This window comes from Ovis aries, chromosome 10 (genome assembly GCF_016772045.2).
Source record: "Ovis aries strain OAR_USU_Benz2616 breed Rambouillet chromosome 10, ARS-UI_Ramb_v3.0, whole genome shotgun sequence".
Taxonomy (NCBI): Eukaryota; Metazoa; Chordata; class Mammalia; order Artiodactyla; family Bovidae; genus Ovis; species Ovis aries.
Window position 1 is genome coordinate 71,505,423 of NC_056063.1, and position 18,847 is coordinate 71,524,269.

The following is an 18,847-nucleotide window of genomic DNA, read 5'->3' on the forward strand; positions in this document are numbered from 1 at the left end:
GGGAGCAGGGGTGGGGAGGGGACTCGGTGACCTGGTGGCGGAGATACAGGGTCTCCGTGCCTTGCCGCTGGCAGCCCGTCCAGAGCAAGAAAACAGGAAGCTTGAAGTCTGCCGAGGGGGAATCACAGCCCAGAAGGAAAATGCACTGAACACCGTGCCTCTGCTCTTACTGGTTTCCCCTATCTGGTCAGGAATTCCCAGTTCTGAACTGAAGCGTCACACCCCACACCCTACCCCGTCCCCAGCCCCAAGCAAGCAGCTTATGAACAGCTTCCTTTATCTAATTAGTGCCCTGGACCGTTGTTGTTGTTCAGTTGTTCAGTCGTGTCCAACTCTGCAACCCCGTGGATGGCAGCACTGCTGGTCTCTGTCCCTCACCATCTCCTGATTTTGTCCAAGTTCATGTCCATTGCATCCGTGATGTCATCTATATATCTCATTCTCTGACACCCTCTTCTCTTGCCCTTAATCTTTCCCAGCATCAGACCCTTTTCCAGTGAGTCATCTGTTTGCATCAGATGACCAAAATACTGGAGTTTCAGCTTCAGCATCAGTCCTTCCAAAGAAAACTCAGGGTTGATTTCCTTTAAGATTGACTGGTTTGATCTCCTTGCAGTCCAAGGGATTCTCAGAAATCTCCAGCACCGTAGCTGCAGTGCTCCACCTTCTTTGCCATCTTTCAGTAATGTCCCCACCTTTTCCCACATGCCCTGTGTGACAGTGTGTTCCAGCTCCACTGGATTCCCTCTGCCCGCATGTCTATGATCATGTATTTCTTTCCCTCTCCCTTTCTCCCTGTGTGGCTCTCACTGTATAACCTGGTTGCTAGTTGTGGCAAATTTCACATGGATTAAAAAAATGAAAGGTTTTTTATTTAATGATTGGGAACACTATTCTTGAACGCGTTTTGCTTTTGCCTGAGACACAAAGTCAGGACTAGAGGATTTATTTGATAGCCCCTTTCCATATTGTGAATATCTCCACGTCCACCTTTGATGATCACTCTGGGGATAGGGTCCCTGAAGCCTGTGAGGTCTTTCCCAATCTCTAGCCTTCAGAGAAGCAGTGCATGGTCTTGATGCAGGTGGTCCTGCCCAGGAACCATTTGGTTCTGAAACCACTGAAGAGTCCCTGAGCCCAGAGGAAACACACAGATGAAAAACAGCTCAGAGAGTTGAAGCTCTTAACTAAAGTGTTCCATGTGGTAGCTGGGGCCACTAATTATATGGTCCTAAACCTTTGGGCTTTAATCACACTTGGATGATTACTAGTTGTTTTATTTCTGGACCCTAACCCATTTATATTTCCCAAATTTCTAGTATTTCCTTCTTTTATGGAACAGCCCAGGGAATCTCCAGGGATTGGGAACTCCTATGCTTGTTTTGATGATGGTATATTTAGTGTGTGTAGCTTCATCTCTTGGCCATTTGGTGGCCCTTAAGGAAAGAGGAGCCTAGAAGAAGGAATATGGGTGTGGGTACTGTAAATAATAATAAAGTAGAAAAAAATTCTCCTTAACTTCACTCAGGGCAAGGAACTTTCCAAACACCTTCTGTTTGTGAATTTTCAAAATGTGTGTGCCTGGAAATGGGAACGTGAGGACTTTTCATTGATTTGGGTAGGCACCCATTTCCAGTTTTCCTGCTGGAAGGAAAGGCACTATTACCCTTTATTTTATACCTGAAGGCACTGAAGCAGAGATGTTGAGTAAGTTGCTTACTGCCACACAGCCAGTAAGTAATGGAGCAAGATCCCAAGTCAAGCAGTCTGGCTCTGAAGACGGTGTTCCTTGTATATGTAACTGATGTCACCAAATTGGTCTCCTTCCTTGTGCTGGGCTCCTAGCCCAGGCTAAGACCGCTTATCTTGGCTGAAGAGGTTGTTTTTCCACTCAGATTCACACAACCAATAACTAAATTGATGATGAGACTGGAACAGCACAAGTTTTATTCAATGACCAAAGAATGGAGAAGTGAGAGCTTAGTTCACAAATCAACTTCTCAACCCAATTTGGGTCAACGTAAAAGCAAGGAAATTGATCAAGAGAGGGAGGAATATTCATGACTTATCTGAGAACAAGGGTGTGGTTTGGACCTAAAACTGAGGCAACACTTGTTTTTAATCCTTGTGTGGGTTGTTGTCATGACCATTGCCAGCTGTCACGGCCCGGGTGAGTATGCCAGTTAGCATACTAATATATTACAGCGAACGCACAAATGAGGCTCAGGGCCTAGGGGAGGTTAGGTTTTTCACCATTTGGGGCCTGAAAGTGAAAGGTAGTCACATAGCCGTGGCCAACTGTTTGTGACCTTGTGGAATATAGCCCACCAGGTTCTCTGTCCATGGAAATCCCCAGGCAAGAGTACTGCAGTGGGTTGCCATTTCCTTCTCCAATTTTGGGCCTAGCTAGTTCTAACCAGTTGTGTTTTTTTCTCTGTAACTTCCTCCTTTGGGCCTGAGACTCAGACAAAAACAGGAAGTGAAAGTGAAAGAGTTAGTCAGGCAGTTATATCCAACTCTTCGTGACCTCATGGACTGTAGCCTGCCAGGCTCTTCTCTCCATGGGATTCTCCAGGCAAGGATACTGGAGTGGATAGCTAAAATAGATATGATTGTCACCTGGCTGAAGTCCCAATTCTCACACCCAGATAAAGACCAGATAAAACTAATGAGACATTTGGGGATACACAGACCAGAAAGCAGGAGGAGAATAATTGTAAGGGGTCCTAAGAATGGCAGAAGCCCAGGAAGCTGAGATTACCCTTTTGATGCTGTCCTAAATTTGTTCAGTCAGGGCCCTTCTTGTTCTGAGTATTGGATCAAGTGACTTTCTCTTTGAATTTTTATTGGAGTTTAGTTGATTAACAATGTTGTGTTAATTTCTGCTCTACAGCAAAGTGAATCTCTTATACATATACATATTCACACTCTTTTTTAGATTCTTTTCCTATGTAGGCCATTACAGAGTACAGAATGGAGTTCTCTGTGCTATGCCATAGGTCCTTCTTAGTTATCTGTTTTATATATTACAGTGTGTGTAGGTCAATCCCAGTGTCCCAATTTGTCCCTCCTCTCACCCCCTGGTGACCATAGCTTTTTTTTTTTTTTCCCTACATCTGTGACTCTCAGTCTAGTTTTTAAAGAGTTCATTTATAGCCTTTACTTACATTCCACATATAAGCAATATCATATGATATTCGTCCTTCTCTGTCTGCAAGCAGGCTTCTCTAACTGTCAGGTTACGCTGTCTTCTACTTGACCACTCATGTTAACATAGAAACAACAGGAACTAGTTGCAAGGGCACAAACTCCTCCTTGATCAGCCAGAAGGTGATCAGGAGCTATGCAGTGGTCGCTGTCGTGTGGACCAGAGGCCCAGTGAAAATTTCGTCTTTCTAAAGTTACAGCTGGGTTCTTTAGTTGCCCAGGCCAATGTTTGGGTGCCCTTTTTTGTTATTTTTGTTTTTTTAGTAGCTTTGGCTCTATAACTTGTTCCTCGTTGCTAGGCTCACCAAGGATGCTACAGGGGCGACAGCTCCTTCCATTACCAGTCCAGCCCAGCTCCCTCCTGACTAGATGAATGGCTCCATTTAGATGGGAGGTGGGGTGAGTGTAATTAAAATCTCAATGTGACCTGGATCGGGGTGTGCACCTCATATAGCCCAGTATCCACTAGTAGAGTTTTCTTGGAGACAGTTGATGGCCCAATGTGGGTGGTCCTCGCCCCAGGGACCTTGAGGACCCTCAGGGGCGCAACTGTGTTTGGGTTTTCTTGAGTCATGTTTAGACTAATGGTGGCGCCCTTCCATCCAGGATACTGCCTCCATAGACTAGGCCCCCTCAGGTTTGTATGATCCTGTTCCCAGAGCCCTTGGGCATGGTCAGTATCTAGAGTCAGTCATGTCTGGAGGTGGAGGGCTAATTGGAAATATTGGTTGGGTCCCAAGAAAATAGAGATTTGAGTAATACATACGCCTTTGCTGGGGTGGGGTGGCAGTGGGGGTAATCTTGATGTCCTTGGGCAGAAACCTGGGCATGAGGGATTGAACTGTAGTTTGGTGATGTTCTCGGCTGTTAGTGGAGTTTCCTGACAGTATGGGGGCTATATTTATTCCCTGATTGAGGCTGAAGGTGGCAGACCCCACAGTCAGTAAAATTTCAGCCCTTATGAAAGTCTTTTGTTACATTTGAAAAGAAATTAATCAGCCAGGAAGTGATAATGAAACGTGAAACCTGAGTTCTGTTCACGAAGCCTAAGAACGAATTCCAGGGAATTGGCAAACGCAGAGGCGAAGTTTATTTTAAAAGATAGAGGTACAAAATCCTCAGCATAGACTCTGAGAGAGGGTGAAGGGCCCCCCAAAGGCAAGGATTATAACACTTTTATATCTTTCCTAGTATTGATCTGTACATTTTGGGTTGATTCATGACTTTAATATACGCCATTTTTGACCAATTAATGTAAACGTCACAATGTCCAGTTTGTCGATTTTATGGCTTTCTTGTAACCCCAGTTTCTCAGTTTCTCTAGACACTGCAACACCATCCCTCGACCCTTTCTCAAGACCCCAGACCATTATTTAGGGGCCAAATGTATGTTTTAAGTGCTAATGGTCTTCTTGGAGGTTTCTTTTGATAAACTGGACAGCAGTTAATAACTGTCTTGTCCTGGGTCTGAATGTTTTATGACCTTCCAGACCAGGAAGGGATTCCTCTGAATTCCTGGAAATTGGAGCACAGAGTGAGATGCTTACTTGAGAAGAGAAAAATTGAAATTAAAAAAGGAATTAAGAATTGAAATTAATAAGCCTTACACTGTCTAGCAATTTCTGCTTCAGTTATAGGGAGGAGTATAAGAAAAATCAATGTATTCATTTTAGTTGGAAAGATGTTACTTATCTTTAGGACATCTTCAGATGGTCGGGGTCCGAAAGAGGCTCAGGTAAGGGGAGTCTGACAGGGTTGTAAGAAGGTCAGGGTCCAGAGCCTGTTGGACTCAGGGTGGTATATTGTAACGTGATTCCCTATAAAATTTCCTTTGTGTTATTAGCTAAACTAAGGAGGTCATGAGATCGCAAGGTTGCATCTTATGTGAATGTGACTGAGGCATTCTTGAGCCTGGTGGGCTTCCCTGGTGGCTCAGTGGTAAAGAAGCCATCTGCCAGTGCGGGAGACATGGGTTTGATCCCTGAGCCAAGAAGATCCCCTGGAGAAGGAAATGGCAACCCACTCCAGTATCCTTGACTGGGAAATCCCATGGACAGAGGAGCCTGGAGGGCCACAGTCCATAGGGTCACAAAACTAGTCAGACACAACTTAGCCACTAAAAAACAACAGCAAAATCCTTGAGTCTGATACAGGTCAGAAAATTTAAGTACTTGGCAGTACAGGAACATATCTACAGCCTTATCCACCATGGCCATTCAGCTCTATTCTGTGCTCCTGAACCAAGGTAACATTATTTTGATTTCTAAATGAATTTTTCTTAATAATTAAAGTAAATACAATGTGTGCTCAGTAGACCACAAACAGGGCATTTTAGTTAAGTTTTATTCTGTGTAAGCCAGAGTGACTTATTGACACCCTGATATATGTGTTTGTAAGCATATGTGTAATTTTCTCCTTACATCTTTATATAGTTGAAATGTAGACTTTTTTAAACAATGTCCATGAATGTAGGATTGTAATTAAAGATATATAATCTAAATATATATCACTCTCCTTTTAATGTTTAACAGGTGGCTAAACCCCTTGTTTAAAATTGGTCATAAACGGAAATTAGAAGAAGATGACATGTACTCGGTGCTTCCAGAAGATCGCTCCCAGCACCTTGGAGAGGAGCTGCAAGGGTGAGCACAGGCAGCAGGGAGTACGGTTAGAAGAGTGAGAATTTCTCCATGGGGCCAAAGGCTTGTGGGGAGGGGCCTTTGCCTTCCTCCGGGGTCTTCTGAGCCTCCTTCCCTGACACTGAACCCTCAGCCCTTCATGCTGACCCTGGGCTTAGCGCACGTTGGAGGCTGGGGGAGCCTGTGTTCCCTGCGTGAGTGGACATGGAGGGAGCCCCCAGCCATTGCCCTGGAGACCTAGCTCTGTCCCCAGAGGTGGCGTCCCTGGAGGACAGTGTCTGCCCTTCTGAGCTGCTCATGACCTGTGAGTTCAGCAAAGTTTAGCAGGAACTTGTTTCTAGAATCTGGGACTCTTCTCTGAAGACCTGGTCTGGTGCTTATCCTGGTGCTTCAGTGTCTGCACCACTCATCTTTCGGGAGCCCTGCGAGCAGTTAGCCAGCATCTATGGGCAGCCACGGGGCGCCCTGGAGTGGAGGCTTGTCCCCTGCCCTGCCCCTCCCCTGTTTTCCTGCGGCAGGGCTGTTCCTCACTGTGCTTTGTCTTTCTTCGCAGGTACTGGGATCAAGAAGTGTCGAGAGCCCAGAAAGATGCGCGGGAGCCTTCTTTAACGAAAGCGATCTTAAAGTGCTACGGGAAATCCTACTTAGTTTTGGGAATGTTAACATTTCTTGAGGTAAAAGCTTTTCCATATAGTGAGTGCATTGATTTTGAGTATATGTGGGTTAGTCCTGAGATGGCTGCACTGAGGCAGGGAGAGGACAGTGATTTAAGGTCTGAGGGTAAATCTCATCTAGGAATCATGATGTAAATCAGCAGTTGTATTTGTCATTAGAATAGACAGGTTCTTAAAGGACTTGACCTCTGGAGGTTACTATTTTTCTCTTAACTTATTAAAACATAGTGTAATGGAAGGATAATAGCACTGGAAAGAAATTTTATGCCATGTTAGGATGTTTTTGGTGCTCAATATAACTATTGAGTGATCCTTGACCAAAAAAAGATCTTACAGCCTCAGGGAATATGTGTCCTGTGGTTTGGAGGAAGTAAACTTCAGAGAACAGAGATCAGGAGATGGCAACAAACCTAACAGATTCCAAAACAAAAGCCAGAAGCAGAGTTTTAATAAAGCATTTGGACAGTAATTTGAAGTAGAGGATTTATGTGGCAACAAGAGACCTATGTTCAACAACATGGAACTGAACATTATTTTTCATACAAAGTTAAAAGCACGTTGTATTTCCTTCCTGACCACTTGCCCAGACCCCATCTCTTCGAGAGAGGCAAGCTTCATCTAAATAATTTCATCTGATTGATGACTGTCATTTATAACTTTATTGCTACTTCTGTCTTGGCTATTCCTTTGGAAAAGGTATATGGATTCATTACATATTCTAATGTATTGTCTACAGATTGTAAGATAAAGTGAAACATGTACTGAGGATACTTTTTAAGTTGACTTGTCTTTATACTTGGCAATGTCTCTTAATAGCAGGCTTCCCTGGAGGAGAGTTTTGACAAAATGTGGTCCACTGGAGAAGGGAATGGCAAACCACTTCAGTATTCTTGCCTTGAGAACCCCATGAACAGTATGAAAAGGCAAAAAGATAGGACACTGAAAGATGAACTCCTCAGGTCGGTAGGTGCCCAGTATGCTACTGGAGATCAGTGGAGAAATAACTCCAGAAAGAATGAAGAGACAGAGCCAAAGCAAAAACAATATCCAGTTGTGGATGTGACTGGTGATGAAAGTAAAGTCTGATGATATAAAGAGCAATATTGCATAGTAACTTGGAATGTTAGGTCCATGAATCAAGGCAAATCGGAAGTGGTCAAACAGGAGATGGCAAGAGTGAACAGCGACATTTTAGGAATCAGCAAAGTAAAATGGACTGGAATGGGTGAATTTAACTCAGATGACCATTATATCTACTACTGTGGGCAGGAATCCCTCAGAAGAAATGGAGTAGCCATCACAGTCAACAAAAGAGTCAGAAATGCAGTACTTGGATGCAATCTCAAAAACGACAGAATGATCTCTGTTCATTTCCAAGACAAACCATTGAATATCACAGTAAGCCAAGCCTATATCCCGACCAGTAAAGCTGAAGAATCTGAAGTTGAATGCTTCTGTGAAGACCTACAAGACCTTCTAGAACTAACACTCAAAAAAGATGTCCTTTTCTTATAGGGAACTAGAATGCAAAAGTAGAAAGTCAAGACATACCTGGGGTAACAGGAAAATTTGGCCTTGGAGTACAGAATGAAGCAGGGCAAAGGCTAACAGAGTTTTGCCAAGAGAACACACTGGTAATAGCAAACACCCTCTTCCAACAATGCAAGAGAAGACTCTACACATGGACATCACCAGATGGTCCATATGAAATCAGATTGATTATATTCTCTGCCACCAAAGATGGAGAAGCTGTATACCATCAGCAAGAGAAGACCAGGAGCTGACTGCGGCTCAGATCATGAAGTCCTTATTGCCAAATTCAGATTTAAATTGAAGAAAGTAGGGAAAACCACTAGACCATTCAGGTATGAGTTAAATCAAATCCCTTTCAATTATACAGTAGACATGAGAAATAGATTCAAGGGATTAGATCTGATAGAGTGCCTGAGGAACTATGGACCAGGGTTCGTGACACTGTACAAGAGGCAGGGACCAAGACCATCCTCAAGAAAAAGAAATGTAAGAAGGCAAAATGGTTGTCTGAGGAGGCTTTACAAATAGCTGTGAAGACAAGAGAAGAGAAACTAAAGGCAAAGGAGAAAAGGAATATACCCATTTGAATGCAGAGCTCCAAAGAATAGCAAGGAAAATAAGAAAGCATTCCTCAGTGATCAATGCAAAGAAAGAGATGAAAGCAATAGAATGGGAAAGACTAGAAATGTCGTCAAGAAAATCAGAGATACCAGCAGAACATTTCATAAAAAGATGGGCACAATAAAGGACAGAAATGGTATAGATCTAACAGAAGCTGAAGATGGTAAGAAGAGGTTGCAAGAATACATAGAGGAACTATACAAAGCATATCAAAAAGCATAGACATTACTTTGGCAACAGAGGTCCATCTAGTCAAAGCTATGGTTTTTCCGGTAGTCATGTATGGACTATAAAGAAAGCTGAATATCAAAGAATTGATACTTTTGAACTGTTGTGTTGGAGAAGACTCTTGAGAGTCCTTTGGACTGCAAGGAGATGCAACCAGTCTACCCTAAAGACTCTTGAGAGTCCTTTGGACTGCAAGGAGATGCAACCAGTCCACCCTGAATATTCATTGGCTGATTCTAAAGCTGAAACTCCAATACTTTGTGCACCTGATTCAAAGAACTGAGTCATTGGAAAAGACCCTGATGCTGGGAAAGATTGAAGGTGGGAGGAGATGGGGATGACAGCAGATGAGATGGCTGGATGGCATTACCGACTCAATGGACATTAGTTTGAGTAAACTCCGGGAGTTGGTGATGGAAAGGGAGGCCCAGAATGGTGCAGTCCATGGGGTCGCAAAGAGTCGGACACGACTGAGTGGCTGAACTGAACTGAACTTCCTGGTGCTCAGAAGAATCTGCCTGCAGTGCAGGAGACCGTTGTTCGATCCCTGCATCAGGAAGATACCCTGGAGAAGAAAATGGCAACCCACTCCAGTATTCTTTCCTGAAGAATTCCATGAACAGAGGAGCCTGGCAGTGTCCAGTCCATGGGGTTGCAAAGAGTCAAACACGACTGAGCGATTATTGTTCACTCAAATTTGGACTGGAGCCCAGAATAACATAAGATATTTGACAGTTGCTCAGCAAGTAACTCGGAGAAGGCAATGGCACCCCACTCCAATACTCTTGCCTGGAAAATCACGTGTACGAAGGAGTCTGGTAAGCTACAGTCCATGGGCTCACTAAAAGTTGGACACGACTGAGCGACTTCACTTTCCCTTTTCACTTTCATACTTGGAGAAGGAAATGGCAACCCACTCCAGTGTTCTTGCCTGGAGAATCCAGGGACGGGGGGGCTTGGTGGGCTGCCGTCCATGGGGTCACACAGAGTTGGACACAACTAAAGTGACTTTAGCACCAGTAGCAGCAGCAGCAGCAAGTAACTGTTGACTTTCCCAGGTCACATATGATAAATGCTTTCCTAGGAAAGGATCATCCCCTTCTTGTGGAACAGAACCTGGGGTCCTGTGTCTGGGCTGGAGCTGCCAGAGCTCCCAAGATCACTCCCTTCCCCGGGCTGCCCCTCCCCATGGGCCAGGTCAGCCAGGCCAGAGCCTACCATGAGGAGGAGCTCCAGCTTCACCATGAATTGTGGAGAACTCATGCACCCGCCATGTAGGGTTTCGTCCTGGGTGAGTTCTTATGAATTCTGCTTGTTTGGAAACCCTGGGGCCTCGGTGTCTGCCTGTGGCTCATGCCAGGTGCCTGGTTGGATGAGTGGCCTCCAGGTTTAATGTTGGATCATATCCTGGAGCAGGTCTTTCTCTGCTGTCCCTGGTTCTCTAGTTTCTCTTTGGTACCAGATGATAAAGAGGCTTGAAGGCAAGTAGGTCTCAAAGCAGAGCCCATGTGGATTTTCTTGCTGTTCTGGGCTGTTGGCTCCTTAGGCGCGGTTGCTAAGCCTCGAATGGATCCCATCCTAGTATGAGTCCTGGGTCTTGGCTGTGGCAGTTCACGGAAGAAGCAGACATAGAGGGAGAGGCCGCAGGATCTGGGGTTCTTCCTGAGAGGGAATTCGCCCCACTGTGGTGCTGGGAGTGTTGATTTCAAAGTTGTCCAGACCCAGTAATACTTCCTGCTGGGGATCCAGGAAGGCCAGGCCTGGGGCTGTGTAAGGGGCAGCTGTACAGCCCTGGGCCCTCTTTTAGGAGATTGGTTTTTGGGTGGTCATGGTGGAGAAGTGGGAAGTAGAGGACCTTGAATGTTGGGGCTCCTCTGTGTGGCAGTACTACTAGTACTAGTAGCAGTAGCAGTACTAGTTACTTAAATTGATTTTATGAAGCAAATGTCCACGTTGTGATCTATCTGTACTGCTTGTTGGTCTTTATATTTTTGATAAGGAAAGATCTAAACTCAGCCCAGGATTTTCTAAAATACAAACATGTTTCCTTTTAGATCTCCAGGCCTCTTTCTATTCCTCCAGTGCACAGAAAGCCCATTGGATCATCCATGATCCCAAGCAGTGTGCTCTTTCCACCCACAGCACAAGCAGGGCCTCCCAGGTACTCCTGGCAGCACCAGTGAGAAAAAGCAGGGTGACGCCAGTCCAGGGTGAGGCTCTTAGGATTCTAAAATATGAAAACCTCTGTCCTATGAGAACTGAAGAGTATCTCTATCACTTGGACAAACAGGTACCAGGCTGTGGAGCCCTTGCAGGTCAATGCTAATTAGAACAGAGCAGGCAGAGAGTTCCCAGCACCCTAGCCCCTGTGTGTACCTTCATGGGGACTGCGGGTAGGGAGGACAGGTTTCTGCATGCCCAGGGCTCTCAGGGTGGAGAGGAGGAGCCTGAAGTTTCTGCCTGGGCCAGAGACACAGAGACCACCTCCCCAGGTCATCAGGGCTTCTCTCTGAGAGGTGAGGTCTCTACCTGCTGGTGTGAAGTGGGTTCACCCAGTCTCCTGAGAGGGCAGGAGTGGCTGGGAGTTATGTCCTCTTCCCAGGACCCTTAGATGTGGCCCAGCCTTGTCCAGACACTTGGCCTTTGTCTGAGACCACTTTTGCTGATGGTCTCTGGTCCAGGTGGAGGCTGTGGGGAAGCCCATGTGTGTGTAAATCCTCACTTTGGAGCTCAATGGATGGGCAGGAAGTAAACAGAATCCTCTGTGTCCCAAAGTGGGCTTTGTGCCTCGACTCACAGCTGGTTCCCCAAGAGCTGAGTGGTCTTTGCATTTATTCCCCAATCTTTTCTTCTATGTGTTCCTCACTTTGCTCAACCCAGAAGGCTGAGAAGTGGCTGCTGGTGGCAGAGATACTGCGGGCTGAGAGCAACCACTGAGAGGTTACAGGGAGGAGGAAGGGACCTTGAGCAGAGTGGACGGGGACCTGCTGAGCAGACCTGCTGCGTGCGCCCTTCTGGTTCCTGAGAGCATCGCGTTAGTCATTAGGTGTCAGTAATACCCACAGTGATGACCTTGAGTTATAAATTAGGGTTTTATATCCACCTTCTTTTCTTTTTCTAAGCATATGTAAGTTTTTAATGTAAAGTTAAAAGAATTTTTTAAATTGAAGTATGATTGGCTTACAATGTTATATTAGTTTCTGGTATACATCATTAGTGATTTAATATTTTATACAGTACATGATAAGTTTAGTTACCAACTGTCACCATACAAAGTTATTCCAATATTATTGAATATATTTCCTATGTTGTATATTATAATCCTGTGATTTATTTATTTTTTAAACTTTTATATATTTACTTTTTTGCCCCTGATCCCCTTTTACTTATTTTATAATTTGGAATTTGTACCTCTTAAGTTCCCTCATCTATTTCACTTGTTTCCTCCACCCCCCTCAATCCATTTTCTTTCTGTAGTCAGGGAGGTAGGAGACTCTTTTTAAAAGATTGCATTCATAATGATTAAAAATTTTAGCAATCTGCTTAGAAGTGAAACTTTAATTGCAGTCTAGAAAATTTGGCTTTACACATGGCTTTTCTTAAGAGTTCTTATTCCACTGTGACCACCTGTGAGCAACAATGAGTTCTCCAAGCCCTTTGTGAAACCAGGCTCTGCCATTAAGAATAGAGTAATTCTCTTATTGAGACTTCTAATAATAAAAGTGATGAAAAACCCTTGTTTTTATGGTGGTTTCAGAGCTCTCTGAGCTGTTGTAGCTCGTTTAGCTGTCCCAGGATTCCTCCGAGGGAGGCAAGGCTGGTATTTTCACAGATAAAGACCTGGAGGCCCAAGAGGGCACATGATGGGCTTGGGGTCACGTGACTGGCAGGTGGCTGACCTGGTCCCTGAGGCAGTGTTCTGACTGCTAGACCCGTGTTCTCTGTGTTCTGTCCTCTCCTCCCACAGCCTCCACTGAGGCTCAGAGCCAAGAGGAGCTGCTTTTCTAGCAACAGCTCTGTGCTCCTCTGTCAACTGCTTTCTATAGTGTTTTTTTGTTTTGTTTCATTTTTAATTTCATGTAGATTTTAAAAACATTTCAAAAGTGCAAAAATAGAATGAAAGGTAACACAATGTGTCACTCCAGAGCGACAGGAAGACTGCTATGAGTTGATTGTGTTTTTCAGAAATAGACGCAGGAGAAACTCTGAAGACAGGGTAGAAGTTACTCTTCTGAGGGACATTTGCACTGATAAAGGAATCTCCATTTGTAAAGGCATCTCCCTCTCTGTACCAGAAAAAGAAGGATGGCTCTAAATCACAGCAGAATCCTGGTGAAGGACAGTCTTTAAGAAGGATGAAATCTGCTTAAGAAACCCAACCCTACTGTAGGTTAAGCTGCTTTTCCTATTAACCTCTCATAGGTGCCCCATCACCTTTTCTTTTGTCTTTAGCTGGGGATGGTAGTTAAAGTGGTGGCTTGGGCCATTTCAGGGGGTTACTCAGTTCTTCTTGATATTTCACATGTGTATCAGAAATATACATGTTAATAAACTTCTGTTTGATTTTTTTCCTGCTATTCTGTCAATAATTGCCATAATGAGCAGTTTTGATTCATCTGAAAGTCACCCTCACTTCCCAAGATTATTTTAAAGCAGTTTCAAGACATCATATCGTTTTTGTCCATAAATATTTTAGTATGTATCTTTAAAAGATATGGAATCTCCCTCCACTAAACATATTTAGCATAAACATTATTATTATTCATAAATATTAACTTTAATGTCATTAGTATCTAGCCAGCACTCACAGTTGTCTTTTTCCCTCTTCTGTTGGAAGCAATATTAAATAAGGTACACTTGGCTGACACAGGTCATATAGATTGCCTTTCTGTCCCCTCCACCCCATGCCTCTAGGTTATTTGTCCTGTAGAGATTCCACAGCCTGGATTTGGCTGATCGCATCTCTCACTGTGTCAAATCACATTTTCCTCTGGCACCTTAGGTTGGTGGTTAGGTCTAGAAGTTTGATGTAGCTCATTTGGATTTTCTTCACCCCTTTTGTCTATGTAGGAGGTAGGGTTGTATATATCTGTTATAAGGTACATAACATCTTTTGTGTGTATGTGTGTGTGTGTGTGTGATGTTGGAGCTATTCATGATCCTTGCTCAAGGTCCCTTAATTTATTAAGAGTTGCAAAATAGAGATGTTTTAAGCTCCTCGGTTAACATCATGAAATTAAAAGACACTTACCCCTTGGAAGAAAAGTTATGACCAACCAAGATAGTATATTCAAAAGCAGAGACATTACTTTGCCAGCTAAGGTCCATCTAGTCAAGGCTATGGTTTTTCCAGTAGTCATATATGGATGTGAGAGTTGGACTGTGAAGAAGGCTGAGTGCCAAAGAATTGATGCTTTTGAACTGTGGTGTTGGAGAAGACTCTTGAGAGTCCCTTGGACTGCAAGGAGATCCAACCAGTCCATTCTGAAGGAGATCAACCCCAGGATTTCTTTGGAAAGAATGATGCTAAAGCTGAAACTCCAGTACTTTGGCCACCTCATGCGAAGAGTTGACTCATTGGAAAAGACTCTGATACTGGGAGGGATTGGGGGCAGGAGGAGAAGGGGACGACCGAGTATGAGATGGCTGGATGGCATCACTGACTTGATGGACGTGAGTCTGAGTGAACTCCGGGAGTTGGTGATGGACAGGGAGGCCTGGTGTGCTGTGATTCATGGGGTCGCAAAGAGTTGGACATGACTGAGCATCTGAACTGAACTTAACTGATAGTATTTATTGGAAGAGTAGGGGAAAATAATTTTTTAAGTTTTTAAAACCTGTTTTCAAGATGATGAATTGGTTCTCCTCTAGTGAGGAGAGGGGCTAGTGAGTTTTCATGGTTGTTTTTTGGTTTGGTTTTGTGAATGTCAGTTTGAGCATGGATTTAAGCATTTCTTGCTCAAAATTCTCCAAGCCAGGCTTCAGCAATACGTGAACCGTGAAATCCCTGATGTTCAAGCTGGTTTTAGAAAAGGCAGAGGAACCAGAAATCAAATTGTCAACATCCGCTGGATCATGGAAAAAGCAAGAGAGTTCCAAAAAACCATCTATTTCTGCTTTATTATCTATGCCAAAGCCTTTGACTGTGTGGATCACCATCAACTGTGGAAAATTCTGTAAGAGATGGGAGTACCAGACCACCTGACCTACCTCTTGAGAAATCTGTATGCAGGTCAGGAAGCAACAGTTAGAACTGGACATGGAACAACAGACTGGTTCCAAACAGGAAAAAGAGTACGTCAAGGCTGTATATTGTCACTCTGCTTATTTAACTTCTATGCAGAGTACATCATGAGAAATGCTGGACTGGAAGAAGCACAAGCTGGAATCAAGATTGCTGGGAGAAATACCAATAACCTCAGATATGCAGATGACACCACCCTTATGGCAGAAAGTGAAGAGGAGCTGAAAACCTCTTAATGAAAGTGAAAGTGGAGAGTGAAAAAATTTGCCTAAAGCTCAACATTCAGAAAACGAAGATCATGGCATCCAGTCCCATCACTTCATGGGAAATAGATGGGGAAACAGTGGAAACAGTGTCAAACTTTATTTTTCTGAGCTCCAAAATCACTGCACATGGTGACTGCAGCCATGAAATTAAAAGACGCTTACTCCTTGGAAGAAAAGTTATGACCAACCCAGATAGCATATTCAAAAGCAGAGACATTACTTTGCCGACTAAGGTCCGTCTAGTCAAGGCTATGGTTTTTCCAGTAGTCATGTATGGATGTGAGAGTTGGACTGTGAAGAAGGCTGAGCGCCGAAGAATTGATGCGTTTAAACTGTGGTGTTGGAGAAGACTCTTGAGAGTCCCTTGGACTGAAGGAGATCCAACCAGTCCATTCTGAAGGAGATCAACCCTAGGATTTCTTTGAAAGGAATGATGCTAAAGCTGAAATTCCAGTACTTTGGCCACCTCATGTGAAGAGTTGACTCATTGGAAAAGACTCTGATGCTGGGAGGGATTGGGGGCAGGAGGAGAAGGGGACGACCGAGTATGAGATGGCTGGATGGCATCACTGACTCGATGGGCGTGAGTTTGAGTGAACTGCCGGAGTTGGTGATGGATAGGGAGGCCTGGCGTGCTGCGATTCATGGGGTCACAAAGGGTCAGACATGACTGAGCGACTGAACTGAACTGAACTGATCTGCTTCAGTCCATTTCATTTGTTATGCTTGTGTCAACCTTTGGCCATCTTTGGGCAGTGGGAGTCTATTCAGGTTGGGTCCTAAGTCTTTTGCACATACTCTAGAAGTCTTGGCTAGTTGTTGTTGTTGTTGTTGTTTTTTAAATGTCTTTGTTTGTTTGTTTGTTTGTTTTTGTTTTTTTTTTTTTTTTTTTTGGTTTCTGGTGTGACAGGATGTTTCTAGTTCATTTTGTACAGCATTTGCTCAGCCCTGGAATTATCCATTTCTCCAAGCAGCCCTGTCTTCTTTTAGTGTGAAATGGTATTTAAATACTATAGTCTGGGTGCTAGAGGGGCTTATTGCTCTTGTTTATTGTTTCTTGGCTTTTTTTCATTAGACCAAGTTAGAATACATTTTTTAAGGTAAACAAGTATGTTTACGTGGGTGTTTCCAATCCAAGTCAGATGCAGGACACTAGTGTTTTTACTTCATCTTAGTGTGCTTACATCTGTATCTCTTTTCTCCCATCATCTGTTCTCTTTGTCCCAAGTCTAAGCCCAATTCTCATTGATATCAACATAATTATTCATTTGTTTCATCTTATAATGTGACTTCTGAAAACATTATAGGATTTATCTTTTTGAAGTTCATATTGTCTTCATGTGGGTATGTGATGCAGAGAATGTGTTTTCAAATTGTTTTGTTTAAAATCACTTTTGATAGTTCCTTTTGTATTGCTCTGTGAACCAACAGGATGGGTAGATATTTAAGTACTTTTATTTAAATTTACTTTGAAATTTTAGGAATTGCTTTTTAAAAAATTAGTTCTTTTATGATTATAATTCTGTATAATGTTTTCATGATTCCAAAATCAAGATAAGGCTACTTTTAAAGAAGGCTGATATCCTTGTTATGTCTATTCTAATTCTCCTTCTCCTTTTAGGGATAACTTTCCAGGCTAATTTTGACTCATCTTTTTATTGATGTTTTTTAAGTATAGTTTTATCTGAAATTTAATTTTTCCTACTGTGCAGAATGAAAATTTTCAATTTCAATACTGTAATCTCTGGATTTGGGTTTATCAGGATTTTTCTGGAAGCATGAAATGTGTCATGGAACTCTGATTAAAACTCTGTGATCGTTGTAATTCCTTCAGAGCAGGTCTGTAGCCATTCCAGGCTCAGATGCCAAGACAGTGCAAGAGTGGAGTTTAGCAGATGCTTACATGGGGTTAGTTTCTGCATCCAGAATCTTCCAGGGAGAGGACTCTTCAGGCTTCATCACTAATCAGTTGAACCTAAACCAGTTTCTGGAAGCTTGGCCTCAGGCATCAGAGTGCCGTTATCCCCAGCCAGGTGATGCTAAGGTGCAGCCAGGATGAAGACCACTGTGTTAAAGATGAGTGAAGGCTAGGATATCTAGAATGCTGGTGGGTATGATTTCCCAGATTCACTGCTTTTCCTCCTTATCTCTGGATTTTTCTCAACTCCATCCACTTTAGAACTCCCCCAGTTCTAAAGATTAACTGCCTGTTCAATTTTTTCCTACAAGCTCACTCGTTTCTGCTTATATGTTTCACTCAAGTGTTTTTCTTTGTTAGCTTGTTTCTATTTTTGTGTTTTTATTTCCATGAATGAGGTATGGGGAAACTGGGTGAGAAATGTTTCAAGTACGTTAACTTGGAGAAGGAATTCTATCCACTGCAGAAATTCTAGTTTCTAACCTAACCCTGCAAGAAGTTATTCTAAGAAGCAAAAGGTGGGACCTAATATCAGGTGCTTTCAGGAGGCTGAATACCAAGGCCTCTGTCAAGAAATGGCTACCACAAGCTTCCCTGGAAGTCCAGTGGTTAAGACTCTATGCCCCCAGTACAGATGTGAGGGTTCTTGATCCCTGGTCAGGGAACTAAGATTCTGTATGCCACAGGGTGTGGCCAAAATAAAAAGTCTGCCTCAGAGACTCAGACTCTCAGAGAATCCTGAATAATGAATGTTGTGGTATTGAATTCTGCTCTTTTAAAGATCCTTTATGATTTCAGAGTTGTGAAGAATTCTTGTGAAAGAATAAGAATTATATTCTCAATTGGTTTGTGGAAAGAATATACGTGTGATCATAGATTTATGTCAAAGAGGAAAGGTTTAAAGGGGCAATGTTTGACCTCATTCTTGCTGATCAAGAAAATTTCAGTATGGTTAACTTCAAGGTTGATAATGAATATTTTCTCAGTTGTTTTATTTCTTTTTAGTTGACGGTGAGAATCAGGAATGTACAGATGAGAGAATTCCTTGGTGCTGTCTGCCCACACCAGTGTAAACGTGGTGGGGGCAGCTCCCAGGAATGGCTGCCACCAGTGTCTGTGTCCCCAGGGTGAGCCACAGACACTCCTTGCCTCTCTGAGAGACTCTCCAAGGCAAGCAGAGTGTTCTGAAATTGGACCTTTCCTTGGGATTCACATCACTGTTTCACTTGGAGGTAATACTCGGAACAGAACATTGAGCATATGCAGGAGTTAATCTTCTGGTAGCTGGAAAATCTTTTGCCTGGTTTGCCTCAGCCAGTTTTACCAAATGTCAGAAATGGAAACACTCACAGATTATAAATGCTTCTGCCAGCTGTCCTATTAAATGACTGTTCATCTAACCTTTCCCTGTGTGTGGAGGGGACAGATCTACTCAGTCTACCTTTGATGACTTCAGTGACTTCTGTCCTGTGTGTTCTGGAAGCTTTGAAGAATCATATTTAATATGTGTCTTCTTA

General features: G+C 43.3%; 1 protein-coding gene across 10 annotated transcripts in view; it reads left to right on the forward strand.

The window, feature by feature from the left end:
- The window catches only part of LOC105605916 (ATP-binding cassette sub-family C member 4-like), a 168,986-nt gene that overhangs the window by 602 nt on the left and 149,537 nt on the right, over positions 1-18,847 (forward strand). For 8 of the 10 annotated variants that reach the window (XM_060394598.1, XM_042254991.2, XM_060394599.1 and 5 more), the window contains exons 2-3: positions 5,739-5,849; positions 6,400-6,520. In XM_060394598.1, the coding sequence (XP_060250581.1) occupies positions 5,739-5,849; positions 6,400-6,520 (232 nt within the window). Of the gene's footprint in view, positions 1-109; positions 5,453-5,738; positions 5,850-6,399; positions 6,521-18,464; positions 18,563-18,847 lie in introns of those variants that run through there. The other 2 variants (XM_060394600.1, XM_060394601.1) reach the window with 2 other exon arrangements.